The sequence below is a fragment of the Salmo salar genome, chromosome 12, assembly GCF_965601325.2.
Source record: "Salmo salar chromosome 12, fSalSal1, whole genome shotgun sequence".
NCBI classification, from domain to species: domain Eukaryota; kingdom Metazoa; phylum Chordata; class Actinopteri; order Salmoniformes; family Salmonidae; genus Salmo; species Salmo salar.
The window spans coordinates 38,731,566-38,749,717 of NC_138302.1; the positions used below are offsets into that span (position 1 = coordinate 38,731,566).

Here is an 18,152-nt window from a genome sequence, read left to right on the forward strand (position 1 = left end):
CATTACTATCGGACATCAGGAGATCCCATTTCAATATTGAAACAATGTTGCAAATTTTGGAGAGACCGACAGCAAGGTTTATACACATCTCAGCTGTTGAAAACGAAATGTTAGTCTAAAAGAAATGTGAGATAATGTCTATATGCTTTTTATAGTGGAGATCAAATGTATAAGTTGCCTGGCTGGGCAACTTATACATATCATAGCCGATATAAAACTTTTTTTTCAAGTTGCCGGGATGTCACGCGTCCTACTTATATCATTACACTCGTAACAACTTAAGCATTACAAAACTTCTATTCGATCAAATAAACCTCACGTAGCAAATAAGCCATTAATTCTCATTGACCTCCACACAAAAAGGAGACAGATTTTTCCTGGAGTTGGGACTCTCCCGCTCTGAAGAAGCCAACAATTTACCATAAGACTTGAACAAGACGGGACATCTCTTAAGTAAGCTAAAGAATATCCACTAGGTGGCAATGTATACCCAGGTCATGTTATGAAAGCATTTCTATATGTTCTTCATAGAAGCAAATGAGAGGATGGCTAGCTATACATGTGCTGACTTTAAAATAGGTTGCAATAGGTTTAACAGTGACCAGTGGTTGTCAAACAATACTTTGATTGAAAATATCCTTACCCAAACCCATGTCACTCATAATTTCCTGCACATGGGATGGTCACAACATTTTTTATTTTATTTAACCTTTATTTAACTAGAACAAATTCTTATTTACAATGACGGCCTGAAAACATGAAAAGGTTCAAGCCACCTTCTCTCGTCACATTCACACAACCATACATGAGTAAGGGGGAGTTTGCACATCAAATTATATTTATTGTATTACCAGTTTAAAATGTTCCATAAGACAAAACATAACCATATTACAACATAGCACTGTCATCCTAAAGGTGTCAGTTAAGTTATATCCCTTTCCCACTACTGGGCTGAGCCAAGTTGAACTGTACTGGGTCAGCCTGGTTCTGCCTCCACCATAGTCACTGTGGAACTGAGCTGGGTCAGCATGATAGTGTGAAAGGATAATAGTTCCCTCAAACGACATAATTGTCACTTGGAGAGTGGCGTGCCTGGAGACATTGGTGTGTAGTGTCTCGTCTGGAGACATGCCCATACAAACTCCACACACATGCACTCAGGCTTCATCCCAATTGGCACCCTATTCCCTATGGTGAACAACTTTTGTTCAGAGCCCTTATGGGCCCTGTTCAAAAGTAGTGCACTAAATAGGGACAGGGTTATATTTGGGACGTACATTACTGTTAAACCCCAGAACACAAATGATAATGTTTTGTAGCAATACCCAGTTAGATCAATGGGGGAAGTTAGTGGCAACTTATTATACATTGGATATTGTCTAATAGGATCCTAGCTACATTATTCTACACGTTGTTAGTGTTAAGTTTATAAATGACCTACAAAACAATGGATCATTTTAAAGTATAATAACTGCCAAAATAAAGGAAACACTTGAGTAAACGAGGGATACAAAGTATATTAAAAGCTGGTCCTTCCAGACTAGGCAATGCTCAGTTGCCTATTATTTTGGCTAGAAGAAGAAATCTCAGGGGGCTTAAAGTGTGTGTGTGTGTGTGTGTGTGTGTGTCAGTCACCAGATCTCAACCCAATGAAACATTTATGGGAGATTCTGGAGCTGTGCATGAGACAGTGTTTTCGAAAAAAACACCAAATTATGGAATTTCTCGTGGAAGTATGGTGTGGCATCCCTCCAATAGAGTTCCAGACACTTGAATTTATGCCAAGGCGCATTGAAGCTGTTCTGGTGGCCCAGCGCTCTATTAAGACACTTTATGTTGGTATTTCCTTTATTTTGGCAGTTATGACATGATAAATTGAAAAACTGCACTTTAATTTATCTTAATTGTCCTAGTAGACAAATCGGACCACATATCCCTCTGAGAAAAATAAAGTTATTGTATTCTATTCTATTGAAAAAAAAAGTCTGAATAGAACGGATTATTGTTTTTCAGGAACTACACGTTTTATAGGCAATAATTATGTCTTTCTGTGGATAACTGACTAATTAGATCAGGCATTTTAACAACTTTTATTAGGACAATTGTCTCATTCTCACACAATGACTAAAGCATCTATTGTAAAACTATTTTTTCGATCTTGAGTTTTAAAATTAGGAGTTGATCACTTGTTGCTCACTCGTGTTGATTTGCCAAAGGCACACTTCGAGGGTGAGTTTGTCAACAGTTGGGTGTGACGAATGAGTCAACTTGAAAAAAATGTATAGCGCGGCTTCTACAAGTTCAGACAAACTTCTTGAATATATCATAGATATGACTAATTGGTAGGTTCGCCTACAATTCACGTGTAGGTAAACTACAAAACTGGTCTTTATTTGGTCGGGTGTGACAGTTAGGTATCGGGATGGGAAAGCAGGTTTTTCAAGTTGGCATCTCTCTTAAAACGGGCACCTGCACCTATTCTACCATTACTACATTTGAGGTACGCGAAACCGGAGAGCAACCATGACATCAAATACAGGCACTATGGGGAATTTACCCAGTGGACTAGGAATATGCACAACTATTCCAGACATTCTCTACCTACCGGAGCTTGTGAGTTACAATGGTTTACTGTTTTTGCTAGGCATATATTGTACACAAACGTGATAGTATTTTAATGACGTCAATTGACGCACTTCCCATGGTCGTGCACCTGTAGAACCTTTTAATGTGTGTTCCAATTTGAGACAAAATGTTGCCTCTACCCGCTGGGCACAGACGTAAATTCAACGTCTATTCCACGTTGCCGTAATTTCATTTAAATTACGTGGAAACAACGTTGATCGAACCAGTGTTCCCAGTGGGTAGGAAAGTTTGGCTGGGTTTACACAAGCAGCACAATTCTGATATTTTTTTCTGCTAATTGATCTTTTGACCAATCACGTTATCTTTTTCAGAGCTGATCTGATTGGTCCAATGACCAATTAATGACAATAATTGGTCTGCCTGTGTAAATTCAGCACATGTTGCTCTTATGATTTGGGGAGGAACATAGCCTTTATGTATGGACTGTATGGGGTGCATTTTCTACAAGTCATCATTCAGTAAAACACTTATTTGATATAATGTTAAATGCAGGTTGTTTTTAGAAGAAGCGTGCGCCTTGCAGTTATTATGACTATGAGTAGTATATCTACTGAACCATCACATCTAGTATAGAAAGTGTGTGAAATGTCAAGATATCCTGGTATTAGTTTGTAGACATTTCACAATCACCACAAGTATCCACACTCATGCTGATATCTCAGACCACTGGTGGAATGTTGTATGCCTAGCTTTGCCATTGCCTGGCCCTGATACAATTGCCTGGTCACAGATCTGTCAGTTCTATCATGTCAACTCCTTGTCTTACCAAACATGTTTGGCATGACAAGGAGTGGCATGATGGCACAATCAGACTGGACCATGGCTACTGACAAGATATCCTAAATGAACAAGACAGGTGGATTCTGACACACACACACACACCCTACTTTTGCATTCCCAGGCAACAGATTAATTGCTGGAGCTTGTCAGGGTGGAGTAACAGAAAGGGTGTGACTTGATGAAAAACAACTAATTGTACCTTTCATAAATCGTATGTCATAGGGATTGGGGAAGGGCAGGCCATTGTTGGTTTTCTAAGGTAGGTCTGGTAAATGATAATCTGTTTACGTCACTATGTTATATAATTGATTACAACAATGGAATAAGTGCTATTACAGTAGTGTAGTTTTAGCTTCAGGAATGCCAATTTTGTTTTCTCCCCAAACTCACTAATAGCACCAAATTAGTTCCTAGGGTGTCACAGATCTGCAGATCTCCTAGGGTGTCCCTAAAAAAAACTGCAGACTCCAACATTTTCAAACCAATGAAACAAAATAATTGTAGGAATACACTGTATCCCTTACTACCAAGGCCACTGGATGTTCCACTGAAAATACAACCTAACATTATTTTTCCACTTACCCTGGCTGTAGGGGATTCCCCACATGTTTTTTGGATATGCTGTATATTGTTCTCAATATTTGAAAATCATATTTAGTTTGAGTATTACCATAAGTGCAAATCTAATTGAGTGGAAAAATTGACTTCTTCTTTACATTTTAATTGAATGGACCATAAAACCATTTACTCTACTGCAATGCTTTGTTTCAGGTCTTTGGAGGTCTGGTATGGATCCTGGTGGCATGTACACTGGTGGATCCCGCCAACCCACAGGGCTGGGTGATGTTCGTGTCCGTCTTTTGTTTCACCATGACCTTCATCTGGATGTGCATGTTCGCCTTCGGAGTGCATCGCAACAGCGGGGGATGGGCAACTGCTGTGAGTCTTTCCTGTTTTTTTTGGGATGGGGGGGGCGGAAGCACCTTGGATAGATTTTTTTAATCGACCAACCAGACAAAGGATAAGTTCAACGAGCACACACAAATAGTAACATAGCATGTATATTTCATTTTTAAAAATCTAGTCAAATTGAGGGGGCAATCCTGGGGAACTTTTCAATGAATTAGCCAGGAACCTAGCTTTGTCGAAATAGAAATTTGCACTTAATATGAATTACATGATAGTTGGCATACTAGACCTAGACGGAAAAGCAGCAGAAGCACCTGAGTATGAAATCAATGTTTTTTAACTAGGCAAGTCAGTTAAGAACAAATTCTTATTTTCAATGTTTGCCTAGGAACAGTGGGTTAATTGCCTTGATCAGGGGCAGAACAACAGATTTTTACCTTGTCAGTTCGGGGATTCGATCTTTCAACCTTTCGGGTACTAGTCCAACGCTCTAACCACTACGCTACCTGCCGCCCCAGTTATGATGGCTCTCTTTGGAGGAGGCCCACTATATTCAACAGTCATAATCGCCATTGATAATAAATATATGTATGTATTGATGATGAAAAGTGTACTTCTTCAGAAAATGCTAGATCTCATAAGTTATAAGGCAGTGTTTCCCAATCCATTCCTAGCGGACTCCCCAGGGTGTAGCCATTTTAGATTCCATCACGAACACACCTGATTCAACTAATCAAAGGCGTGGTGATTAGTTGAATCAGGTGTGCTAGTGCTGGGCTAAAACTAAAATGTACACACCCCGGAGGCTGGCCAGAAATGGATTGGGAAAAACTGGTCTAAGGAAAATAAATGTAGCGCTGGCTCAAGCAGACTTCACCTATGCCGTGCTCTTCGCTGTAAGATAATCTTCTGGCTCCAAAAAGCAGTCACACTGCATTGTTGGTTAAGTTTCACCCCAGATCTTTTCCATGATCCAGTCAAACGCAGTGAAAATAATTTCTTCATCCTTCCCTTTCTATCTCACACAGGACTTTGCATATCACGGCATAGCAGCTTTCTTCTACCTCAGTGCCTCAGTGGCACTCGCCAAAGTGACCATGGATAAGAAAAGCGGAGCCATCTTTGACTATCGACTTGACATTTCTGCAGTGGTAAGTCTTCCATAACAGCAAATCTTAGGAAATATATAGGGATGCCAAAAACAATCTAAAATATTCACGTCTTTCTCACTGTAACAGTTCCTGCACAGCTTAGTATCAAATATCATCCATTAGTTTCCCTGCCCCTGACGAGTTTCCCAGTCCCTGCTGCTGAAAAACATCCCCACAGCATGATGCTGCCACCACTATGCTTCAACGTAGGGATGGTGCCAGGTTTCCTCCAGACGTGACACTTGGCATTCAGGCCAAAGAGTTCAATATTGGTTTCATCAGACCAGATAATCTTGCTTCTCATCGTCTCAGTCTTTAGGGGCCTTTTGGCAAACTCCAAGCGGGCTGTCATGTGCCTTTTACTGAGGAGTGCCTTCCATCTGTCCACTCTATCATAAAGGCCTGATGGGTGGAATGCTGCGGAGCTGGTTGTCATTCTGGAAGGTTCTCCCATCTCCACAGAGGAACACTAGAGCTCTGTGAGTCAGAACGACTATCGGGTTCTTGGTCACCTCCCTGACCAAAGCCCTTCTCACCCGATTGATCAGTTTGGCCGGGTGGCCAGCTGTAGGAATCTTGGTAGTTCTTCCATTTAAGAATGATGGAGGCAGCTGTGTTCTTGGGGACCTTCAATGCTGCAGAAATGTTTTGGTACCTTCCCCAGATCTGTGCCTCAACACAATCCTCTCTCGGACGGACAATTCCTTCGACCCCATGGCTTGGTTTTTGCTTTGACATGCACTGTCAACTGTGGGACCTTATATAGACAGGTGTGTGCCTTTCCAAATTATGTCCAATCAAGTTGTAGAACCATCTCAAGGATGATCAATGGAAACAGGATGCACCAGAACTAATTTGAGTCTCATAGCAAAGGATCTGAATACTTATGTAAATAAGGTATTTCTGTTTGTTTTTTGTTGTTGAAATTTCTAATAACCTTGTCATTAAGGGGTATTGTGTAAAAAGTGAAGGGGTCTGAGTACTTTCCGGATGCACTGTGTCTTGCCTAAGGGACAATGCCAGGATCACACAATGATGTTAAAGAAGTTGAACCAACTTGGGTTGTTGAAGGATACAATAATTTAAAGTAAATCCTAATAGGCCTATGACTACGTGGTATAGCTATTTGTAGGCTATAGCCTAATGTAAATGCATATAGCTTAATATACAGTTACAGTTTACAGTTTAGTCATTTAGCAGACGCTCTTATCCAGAGCGACTTACAGTAGTGAATACATACATTTCATGCATTTTTTTTGTACTGGCCCCCCGTGGGAATCGAACCCACAACCTTGGCGTTGCACACACCATGCTGGCATTACAAACACCATGCTCTACCAACTGAGCCACAGGGAAGGCTATATCATTGCACTGCTTGCGAGGAGAGCTTTTGTTGCGAGGAAGCATTTCATTGTTTTGTGTAGCTTACACTACGCTGTATCGTAAATAAACTTTGATTTGATTAACTTGAACACATGGTTACAATATACCCTATAACAGAATAAAAGAAAACAGAGAGGTGAACTATCAATTCATATAATTTATTTGCATAGATTAACACGCTATCAAATCAATTGACCAAGTAGTGAACGTAAATCATTACTATGTAGAATTGCAGGAAATCTGTTTCAAAACAGCCATTAAATCAAGCCTTTGTTGTGGTGTATTCATGCATCTCAATAAACTAAATGCATTATTACCTCCAACTTGGCCCAATTCACATTTCCAATTGCCCACCTTGACATACTGTCCCAAGCTAGAATGGGGCCTGCGTCTCAACCAATAGGCAAAATATCCCAGGCAGGGCTACAGCAACTTCCAGAGAGGGTCAAGCTGCTTGGGCTTTGCGGTGGCCACTCTGGTTTATGTGCCCTCGGCAGAACTGTGTCGCCGTAACCAAGTAGTCACATATTGTTCTGGGTTCCACTGCACAAGAGGTGGTACGTGGAGTTTTGTGAACATCAAGGCAGATACACAATGAATTTGGACCTAGAGCTTGTTGGTGTGATAAGGCTCATGTGGCTGAACCCCCTCTCACACTCAGCCGAGCTGCGGATTTTAAAAAAAAGTGGTCAAGCCTCTGATGGGCCTCTCCAGTGCACAGACTCTGTAGCCTACAGTTCTTCATCATTCTCGCCACCGCCAGACAGACGACAGGGAAGAAACCACCATTTACCTACCTCTAGGCTGCTAGACATATTTATTTGGTTTACATGAAAAAGTATAGAATGACAGTTTTATTCGTAATTAAATAGAATTTATTTAGAATTTATCAGAATACTTTTTCCAGAAATAGATTTACAAGCTCTGTGTATTCTCAAATAAAAAAAAAGTGAGGGAGCGCCAGTCCCCTGTGCTCTGGCAGCAGTACATCCCTGGTCCTAGACTCCCAGGCCATCTGTTCAGTAGATCCAGCTACATGCCTCATTCCAAAATGAATGGGTAAAAAGCACCATATAATTTCAAGGTTTTATTCTGTGCTTATTTTTCCTCTATGCATATTAGTTTGAGGCATATAGCTGGATCTACACAACTGATGGTATGTGGGGTGGATTCATTTGACGCCTGAAAACGAGTGTTATGTCCCTAAATCAGAATTTGTCAGATGTTTTCACGACTCAAAAGTGGTCTGGGTTCGAGTTGAGTATGTAATCCACACCATTTGTTATGGACACTAAGTGTCCAAAACATTAAGAACACCTTCCTAATGTTAAGTTGCACCGCCCTATTTGCCTTCAGAACAGCCTCAATTCATCGGGGCGTGGACTCTACAAGGTGTCGAAAGCGTTCCACAGGGATGATGGCCCATGTTGACTCCAATGCTTCCCACATGTGTCAAGTTGGCTGCATGTCCTTTGGGTGGTGGATGGGAAACTATTGAGTGTGAAAAACACCTCAGCGTTGCAGTTCTTGACACAAACCGGTGCGCCGTTTTGTCTCAGTTGTCTCAAGGCTTAAAAATCCTTCTTTAACCTGTCTCCTCCCCTTCATCTACACTGATTGAAGTGGATTTAACAAGTGACATCAATAAAGGATCATAGCTTTCACCTGGTCAGTCCATGTCATGGAAAGCAGGTGTTCTTAATGTTTTGTACATTCAATTTATATTTTACTCAATGCATTAGGCCTCAATCCCAAAGTAACAGGAATGATTGAAATGATTTCATCCTCTTTAATTAGTTACAGATTCGACCACAGAATAATTTCCTATTGCATACAGTAATATTTAACTAGAATTGTGCACTCCTAAATTGGAGTTACTGTTTCTGCTTGAACTCATTTTGGTAGTCTTGCTTATTAGTAGGGTTTGTGGGCGTTCAACTGTCTAACAGTAGGCTAGATTATGTACTGAGTTCCCCAAACTTTGGCGTATTCATTGTGTGTTTGTTACCCATCCAAAGGTGGAAGATATTGTTGCGATTTCAGTCAAACACCTAGTGACCTTGTCAAGGAGTTCGGATGTCTTGGCCTAACAGCTAAGGTGTTGGGTTGACAGTCACTGGACCAGAGTTTGAGTCCCAGTTGAATATCTTTATCTGTGCAATGTCACCCCTGCTTGTTGCTGATATATGTTCTTACTCTCCCAGGTGTTCTCTTACGTGGCCACGCTCCTCTACTTCATCCACACCATCTTTTCGGCCTTCAGGTGGAAGTCCTTCTAAACTAGAACGATGCTAAAGGCCTCAGTCAAAGAGGAGAAGGTCTAAAATCTACGATTTGAAATCAAGGAGGGCTGTGGTGTAATGTACTGCATGGCCTATACCCTAAAGTAAAGAAGAAATCTATCTGCTCTGCATCTCAATTCTCAGTCATTCTCCTAAAGTGTGCACTCCCCCCTACATACTCAAAAGCAAATTATTGGTTTAAGCATGGTTTAGACTAGAGGGAATTGCCATCATAGGCCTACATGTCCTTTCTTTTTAAATCCATGAAGGGAAGTGAACATATGCACACTTAGAGTAGACGGGTAGAGAATTGGGATGCAGAACCAGATCCCTCTCGGAGGACTAACCATATGAAAGCAAAGCAAAACTAGAATTAAAAAGTAATGATGGGCTACAAAGTCAATTATTACAGTTGCAAAAATTAAGGTCCCATTTTTTTATTTTACCATTTTTTACTTTTATAATTTTTTCAATTAATCTACCACATTTCTTTGAACAAACCAGAAATGTACAATGTAATGAAATGTCTTTTTGCTTGTTTTATATGCTTTGCTACTGATAGCATTTCTGTAAAATGTAGAACTTGATGGATCCACTTACTGTTACTTTCTAATAAAGGTTTTATGAGACATTGTAAGCCTACAGTAGGACACATTAGTGATAATTGCTAATTATCTTTAATATAGCTTGCTCTTTTCAACGACCCAAAGTGTTTGTAGCCTCATAGACTGGTTACCCATTTTATTGTTTGTTTGGTCTATCTTTAGTTTCGGAGCTGACAGCTGTTAACGACAAAATAGGGTAATGTATCACCTCCAACAGGGTTCCATTTCAAGCCACTGGGCTGATGTCTGATATTGACACTTATACATTTTTCATCAGGCACAGTGTTAGGTGAATCAAGAACGTAGCTTCATTCTAATCTCCTTTTCCCTTGAGAGTCCCATTTTGTCAAGTCAGAGGACCTAACAAAAGGGTCATGGATCTCTGTGACATGAAGTGTGCTTTAACCTGTTTATTGCAGTGATGTTTTTGTTGTATTGTGTGTCACACGTATCAGGTGCATTCTTATCTCTCTTAACAATCTTATCTCTATGGTCCTCCCCATTTCTAATAACAGGTACACCACACCTCCTAGTACTGTTTCCCACTGGAAGGCATTGGTATATGCAGTCAGTGAGACAGGTGTCATTACCTAAGATAGAATAACATTATTCAAACATATTACATCAGCAATATCATTTGGTGACATTTACTATGGAAGTGTAACATGTTGGCATTCAAAGTGTGACATACGCCCACTGAAAAAGGTTAACATATTCACCAACTAATTTATTTTGAATTTTTGAACCTGGGGCTTGTTAATTTACAATGTGTACATGAACATCACAGGTGTTGTCCAGCGTTGCTTGCAAATCTTGTAACTACTGTGTCAAAGACAAGTGGCTGTGGAACAAGAATAGGTGCTAAGTAGTGTTTTAGTCTAGATTCTATCAGGTGGGGATCAGTATCTATCTGTAAGAAGGCGGGGTGACTCGTCCTGCTCTAGTATGAAACCAGAATAACCTGAATCTGAATGCCCTGGCAGAGGGCGTAAATAAAGTTAGGCCAGGGGCAGGGTGGCTGGGACACACACGTCATTGGGACCCAGTGGTGCAAGCATGCTACACACACACACACACACAATTTTGAGTGGGCAGTAACTACTCCTGTCAGAGGTTAAGGAAATTAAAATCACCATATGACTTGTTCATATTATACACCATGACTCATACTGTTACCCTGAATTAGCATTGCTATTTGGCTGATATTTTGACTTTAGTGATTATATGCCCATGAAACACACAGGTTCACTTACATACAGTGAATCAGAGAACTAGAAATTGTGAAATACAATGAAAATGTATAACCATTGCTATTAGATTTTATTCTTTCATCCATTTATTACCCATTAATTTATTTTATCCATATGATTCACACAGATGAATTTACATAAAGTGAGTCAGAGGACTAGAAATGGTGAAATACAATGGATAACAGTATTTAAATCAATAATCGCTTATTGTACTGCAAGTGAACCACACATGACAAGGCATTGCTTCATCTGTCGTCATGAAATGTCATTATTGATATGTTAAGTCTTGTAAAATAACACTCAAGCACCACCATCTGTTAATCCATCGACATTACATGAAAAAACGGACTCAGAGGAGAACTCCGCTTTGGGATTAGGTGAGTAAGCACATTAAGCCAGACACATTTTTATTTTATTTATTTCACCTTTATTTAATCAGGTAGGCCAGTTGAGAACAAGTTCTCATTTACAACTGTGACCTGGCCAAGAAAAAGCAAAGCAGTGCGACAAAAACAACAACACAGAGTTATGTATACATGTATATCCCCTACTTCCACAAGCTTTGTAAAGGGAGAGATTGAATGGATGCCAGTGTAACATTTGACTTAATTGTTCGTTTGCTAAGCACTTTGGTAAAAAAAACATGTTTGTAGAGAAATAGCTAGGTTTCAAATATTTTCTTTAATGTAAACAGAATCTACTCTTCCAATTATATTTGTTACTTTAGAGGTCATTCAGGTCAAGAATGCACCAAAGCTTCAAAAACAAAAGAGAAATTAGATAATTAAAAGTAATCAAGGGCTACAATGAACATGTCAGTACAGTCACATTTTGAAACAGATGCATTTGAAAAGAAATGCTCAGTGCTCCCCTCCCAAAAAATGTTTGACTTAGGTACTCCTTCCGGCACTGGAAACAAACCACCAGCTATTCCCAAAATATCTTTGGTGTCCAGAGAGTCAGTAGATAGGCTACAGTGGTTTGCCCCAGTGGGCGATTGAAGATGAACTACATGAGCACGGCCATTTGTGCAATGTCATCTGCTGTGCTGTAACACCACATGAATTCAAATGTACCCTCCCCTCCCAGTTTCAGATGTACTGTCTCACACTGTCACTCAGGGTTAGTCCTGAGGCGCAGAATCTGACAGCTGTATTTTATCCCTTGATGAGACACAATACATATACAAAGTATGTGGACACCCCTTCAAATTAGTGGATTTGACTATTTCAGCCACACCCGTTGTTGACAGGGAAATAAAATCGAGCACACAGCCATGCAATCTTCATAGACAAATATTGCCAGTAGAATTGCCTTACTGAAGAGCTCAGTGACTTTCAACGTGGCACTGTCATAGGATGCCACCTTTCCAGCAAGTCAGTTGCTCAAATTTCTGCCCTGCTTGACCTGCTGCAGTCAACTGTAAGTGTTTTTCATGTGAAGTGGAAACATCTAGGAGCAACAGTGGCTCAGCCGCGAAGTGGTAGGCCACACATGCTCACAGAACTGGACCGCAGAATGCTGAAGCGCCTAGCGTTTAAAAATTGTCTGTACTCAGTTGCAACATTCACTACCAAGTTTCAAATTGCCTCTGGAAGCAACATCAGCCCAAGAACTGTTCGTCCGGAGCTTCATGAAATGGGTTTCCATGGCCGAGCAGCCGCACACAAGCCTAAGATCACCATGCGCAATTCCATGCGTCAGCTGGAGTAGTGTAAAGCTCGCCGCCATTGGACTGGAGCAGTAGAAAAGCGTTCTCTGGAGTGATGAATCACGCTTGACCATCTGGCAGTCCGACGGACGAATCTGGGTTTGGCGGATGCCAGGAGAACGCTACCTGCCCCAATGCATAGTGCCAACTGTAAAGTTTGGCGGAGGAGGAATAATGGTCTGGGGCTGTTTTCATGGTTCGGGCTAGGCCCCTTAGTTCCAGTGAAGGGAAATCTTAAAGTTATAGCATACAATGACATTCTAGACGATTCAGTGTTTCCAACTTTCAGCAAAACGATGCCCCTGTGCACTAAACCTGGTCCATACAGAAATCGTTTGTTGAGATCGGTGTGGAAGAACTTGATTGGGCGCACAGAACTCTTACCTCAACCCCATCTAACACCTTTGGGTTGAATTGGAATGCTGACTGCAAGCCAGTCCTAATCACCCAGCATCAGTGCCCAACCTCACTAATGCTCTTGTGGCTGTAGTGGAAAGCCTCCCCAGAAGAATGGAGGCTGTTATAGCAGCAAAGGGGGGACCAACTCCATATGAATGCCCATCATTTTGGAATGAGATGTTCGACGAGCAGATGTCCACATACGTTGGTCATGTAGGGTATATCACCCCTAAATGAGAATGTTGCCCCAGTGATGCCATTGTAATTCGTTAATGCACACAGTTTGTCAATATCAGAAATTAACTTGGACCCAGGGTTTTCAGTTATTGTAGATCTTGAAATTAAATTTTAATCACTCATATATAAGAGAGTAAGACAGAGAGACAGTGAGACAGCTGCATGTGAGCTCTCACATTTTTCAACATATTTTTCACAAAAGGATAGATTTTGAGTTATATAAACTTTGATTTTTCGGCAGGGGCGTATGCAGGATGCTACCCTCCACAGCATGTTCTTCGTTCCAGATCAAAACTCCAAACCTACAACCTAATTTTGGCCAAAATTAACTGGAGAGATTACTGCTACCAAGGTTTCCTTTTTTCCAAGCTGTACAGATGGTGCTCTAACAAACTAACAGCAGAGACCTGAGGACACCATCCAACCTGGAACTGAGTTAGTTGTGTTTGATCTGATGCTATTTAGAACAATTGTTTTTTGATGCCCCCTCCTGCTGTTCAGAGACCATCCACTGGCATTTTCTACAAGAAATCTGCCTCCAGAAATAAAAGATTCTCCCAAGTTGGTGTGACACCTACTCCCGTTGCCTGCTGCACTGCTGCTTGGATTCCACATGGCGATCTGTTCACCGTCTGCCCTGTCCTGTCTCCACATGTCTGGTATACCACACTCCCCCCTCTCTCCTGAGCTTTCGCTTGCCTCTAGCACACACGCGCTGTTGGGGCGAGTGACTCTGAACTTACCCCAATGGCTTTCTTGATGTCTATAGTATTCTCTCTGGTATGCAATCTGGTTTCCGCTCAGGTTATGGATGTGTCACTGCAACGTTAAAGGTCCTCAATGATGTCACCATTACCATTGATTCTAAGTAATGTTGTGCTGCTATTTTTATTGACTTGGCCAAAGCTCTTGATACAGTAGACCATTCTATTCTTGTGGGCCGGCTAAGGAGTATTGGTGTCTCTGAGGGGTCTTTGGCCTGGTTTGCTAACTACCTCCCTCATAGAGTGTATAAAGTCAGAAAATCTGCTGTCTCACCCTCTGCCTGTCATCAAGGGAGTACCCCAAGGCTCGATCCTAGGCCCCACACTCTTCTCAATTTACATTAACAACATAGCTCAGGCAGTAGGAAGCTCTTTCATCCATTTATATGCAGACCATACAGTCTTATACTCAGCTGGCCCCTCCCTGGATTTGTGTAAAATGCTCTACAACAAAGCTTTCTTAGTGTCCAACAAGCTTTCTCTACCCTTAACCTTGTTCTAAACACCTCCAAAATAAAGGTAATGTGGTTTGGTAAGAAGAATGCCCCTCTCCCCAAAGGTGTGATTACTACCTCCTGAGGGTTTAGAGCTTGAGGTAGTCACCTCATACAAATACTTGGGAGTATGGCTAAACGGTACACTGTCCTTCTCTCAGCACATATCAAAGCTGCAGGCTAACGTTAAATGTAGAGTTGGTTTCCTCTATAGTAATCGGTCCTCTTTCACCACAGCTGCCAAACTAACCCTGATTCAGATGACCATCGTACCCATGCTAGATTACGGAGACATCATTTATTGATCGACAGGTAGGGGTGCTCTCGAGAGGCTACATGTTCTTTACTGTTTGGCCATCAGATCTGCCACCAATGCTCCTTATAGGACACATCACTGCACTCTATACTCCTCTGTAAACCAGTCATCTCTGTATACCCATCACAAGACCCACTGGTTGATGCTTATTTATAAAACCCTCTTAGGCCTCACTCCCCCATCTGAGATATCTACTGCGCTCTCATCCTTCACACATACAACACTTGTTCTGCCAGTCACATTCTGTTAAAGGTTCCCAAAGCACACACATCCCTGGGACACTCCTCTTTTCATTTCGTGGCAGCTAGCAACTGGAACGGGCTGCAACGAACACTCAAACTGGACACTTTCATCTGTCTCTTCATTCAAAGACTCAATCATGGACACTTACTGATAGTTGTGGCTGCTTTGCGTGATGTATTGTTGTCTCTACCGTCTTGCCCTTTGTGCTGTTGTCTGTGCCCAATAATGTTTGTACCATGTTTTGTGTTGCTACCATGTTGTGTCGCTACCATGTTGTTGTCATGTTTTTTTACTACCATACTGTGTTTCATGTGTTGCTGCCTTGTTATGTTGTTGTCTTAGGTCTCTCTTTATGTGGTGTTGTGTTGTCTCTCTTGTCGTGATGTGTGTTTTGTCCTATATTTACATTTGATTTATTTTTTATTTTTTATCCCAGTCCCCGTCCCCGCAGGAGGCCTTTTGCATTTAGGTAGGCCGTCATTGTAAATAAGAATTTGACTTAAATAAAGGTTAAATATTTGTTTTTTTGCTACAGTTTACTATGGTGTACTACATAATTCTATGTATTATTCTATGGTAAACTATAATATTTTTCATGTGGGTATGAGGGTGTTAACCTTGATTTATTTCCATAAATAAAATTATCTTATTCATTATATGCGTTTTCAAAATGCAGTTGAACCCTGACTGGGAGTCCCATAGGGCGGCACGCAATTGGCCCAGCGACGTCCGTGTTAGGGGAGGGTTTGGCCGAGGACGGGGGCTTTACTTGGCTCATCGCACTCTAGCGAATCCTTGTGGTGGGCCGGCGGCTGCAGGCTGACCTTGGTTGTCAGTTGAACGGTGTTTCCTCTGACACATTGGTGTGGCTGGCATCCGGGGTTAAGCGTGCTGGTGTTAAGAAGCCTTGATTGGAGGATGCATGACTCGACCTTCGCCTCTCCTGAGCCCGTTGCGGAGTTGCAGTGATGAGACAAGACTGTAATTGGATCACAATTGGATATCACGAAATTGGAGAGAAAGAGGTGGTAAAAATGTTTGGCCTCTCAGTCCCACCTTTGATGCACCTGTACTGACCTCGCCTTCTGAATGGTAGCAGGGTGAACAGGCAGTGGCTCAGGTGGTTGTTGTCATTGATGATCTTTTTGGCCTTCCTGTGACATCGGGTGCTGTAGGTGTCTTGGAGGGCAGGTAGTTTGCCACCGGTGATGCGTTGTGCAGACAGCACCACCCTCTGGAGAGCCTTGCGGTTGAGGGCGGCGCAGCTGCCATACCAGGCACCATACACCTGACAGAATGCTCTCGATTGTGCATCTGTAAAAGTTTGTCCGGGTTTTAGGTGACAAGTCAAATTTCTTCTGCCTCCTGAGGTTGAAGAGGCAATGTTGCGCCTTCTTCACCACACTGTCTGTGTGGGTGGACCATTTCAGTTTGTCTGTGATGTGTATGCCGAGGAACTTAAAACTTTCCACCTTCTACACTACTGTCCCTTCGATGTGGATAGGGGGGTGCTCCCTCTGCTGTTTTCTGAAGTCCACGATCATCTCCTTTGTTTCATTGACGTTGAGTGAGAGGTTGTTTTCCTGAGTGCCCTCACCTCCTCCCTGTAGGCTGTGTCGTCGTTGTTGGTAATCAAGCCCACTACTGTTGTGTCGTCTGCAAACTTGATGATTGTGTTGGAGGCATGCATGGCCACGCAGTTATGGGTGAACAGGGAGTACAGGAGAGGGCTGAGCACACACCCTTGTGGTGGATCAGCGAAGTGGATATGTTGTTTCCTACCTTCACCACCTGGGGGCGGCCCGTCAGAAAGTCCAGAACCAAATTGCATAGGGAGGGGTTGAGACTCAGGGCCTCCAGTTTAATGATGAGCTTGGAGGGTACTATGGTGTTAAATGCTGAGCTGTAGTCAGTACAATCTTACATTGGTATTCCTCTTGTCCAGATAGGATAGGGCAGTGTGCAGTGTGATGGCATCGTCTGTGGAACTGTTGGGGTGGAATGCAAACTGAAGTGGGTCTAGGATGGCAGGTAAGGTGGAGGTGACATGATCCTTGACTAGTCTCTCAAAGCACTTAATTTTTAGTTACATTTTACCTTTATTTAACTAGGCAAGTCAGTTAAGAACAAATTCTTATTTTCAATGACAGCCTAGGAACAGTGGGTTAACTGCCTTGTTCAGGGGCAGAACGACAGATTTGTACCTTGTCAACTCGGGGATTCGATCTTGCAACCTTTCGGTTACTAGTCCAACGCTCTAACCACTAGGCTATGCTGTCGCCCCAAGATGACATGATGACAGAAGTGAGTGCTGCGGGGCGGTAGTCATTTAGTTCAGTTATCTTTGCCTTCTTGGGTACAGGAACAATGGTGGCCATCTTGAAGCATGTGGGGACAGCAGACTGGGATAGGGAGCGATTGAATATGTCTGTCTGTTAACACACCAGCCAGCTGGTCTGCGCATGCTGTGAGGACGCGGCTAGGGATGCCGTCTGGGCCAGCAGTGCCCTATTATTATTTGACCATGCTGGACATTTATGAACATTTGAACATCTTGGCCATGTTCTGTTATAATCTCCACCCGGCACAGCCAGAAGAGGACTGGCCACCCCTCATAGCCTGGTTCCTCTCTAGGTTTCTTCCTAAGTTTTGGCCTTTCTAGGGAGTTTTTCCTAGCCACCGTGCTTCTACACCTGCATGGCTTGCTGTTTGGGGTTTTAGGCTGGGTTTCTGTACAGCGCTTTGAGATATCAGCTGATGTAAGAAGGGCTATATAAATACATTTGATTTGATTTTGATTTAAATGTATTACTCACGTCAGCTACGGAGAAGGGGGGGGGGGGGGGGGCGCAGTCCTTGTTAGCGGCCCACGACGGTGGCACTGTATTATCCTCAAAGCGGGTTAAGAAGGTGTTTCGTTTGTCTAGAAGCGAGACGTCGGTGTCCGTGACGTGGCTGGTTTTCTTTTTGTAGTCCATGATT

The 18,152-nt window shown here is 42.2% G+C and overlaps 1 protein-coding gene and 1 non-coding gene across 2 annotated transcripts; one reads left to right on the forward strand and one right to left on the reverse strand.

Annotated features, from left to right (window-relative positions):
* The first annotated feature begins 2,482 nt into the window (after positions 1–2,482).
* mal (mal, T-cell differentiation protein) lies at positions 2,483–9,791 on the forward strand. The gene is given in 4 exon segments (NM_001141320.2): positions 2,483–2,613; positions 4,198–4,365; positions 5,364–5,486; positions 9,074–9,791. Coding segments are annotated over 4 exon segments (456 nt in total). The 5' UTR covers positions 2,483–2,523; the 3' UTR covers positions 9,149–9,791.
* On the reverse strand, positions 6,750–6,845 carry trnat-ugu (transfer RNA threonine (anticodon UGU)). Its single transcript has 2 exons — positions 6,806–6,845; positions 6,750–6,785 (listed from the first exon to the last, which is right to left on the reverse strand). It is a non-coding gene; the product is annotated as a tRNA-Thr (tRNA).
* Positions 9,792–18,152: the final 8,361 nt, after the last annotated feature.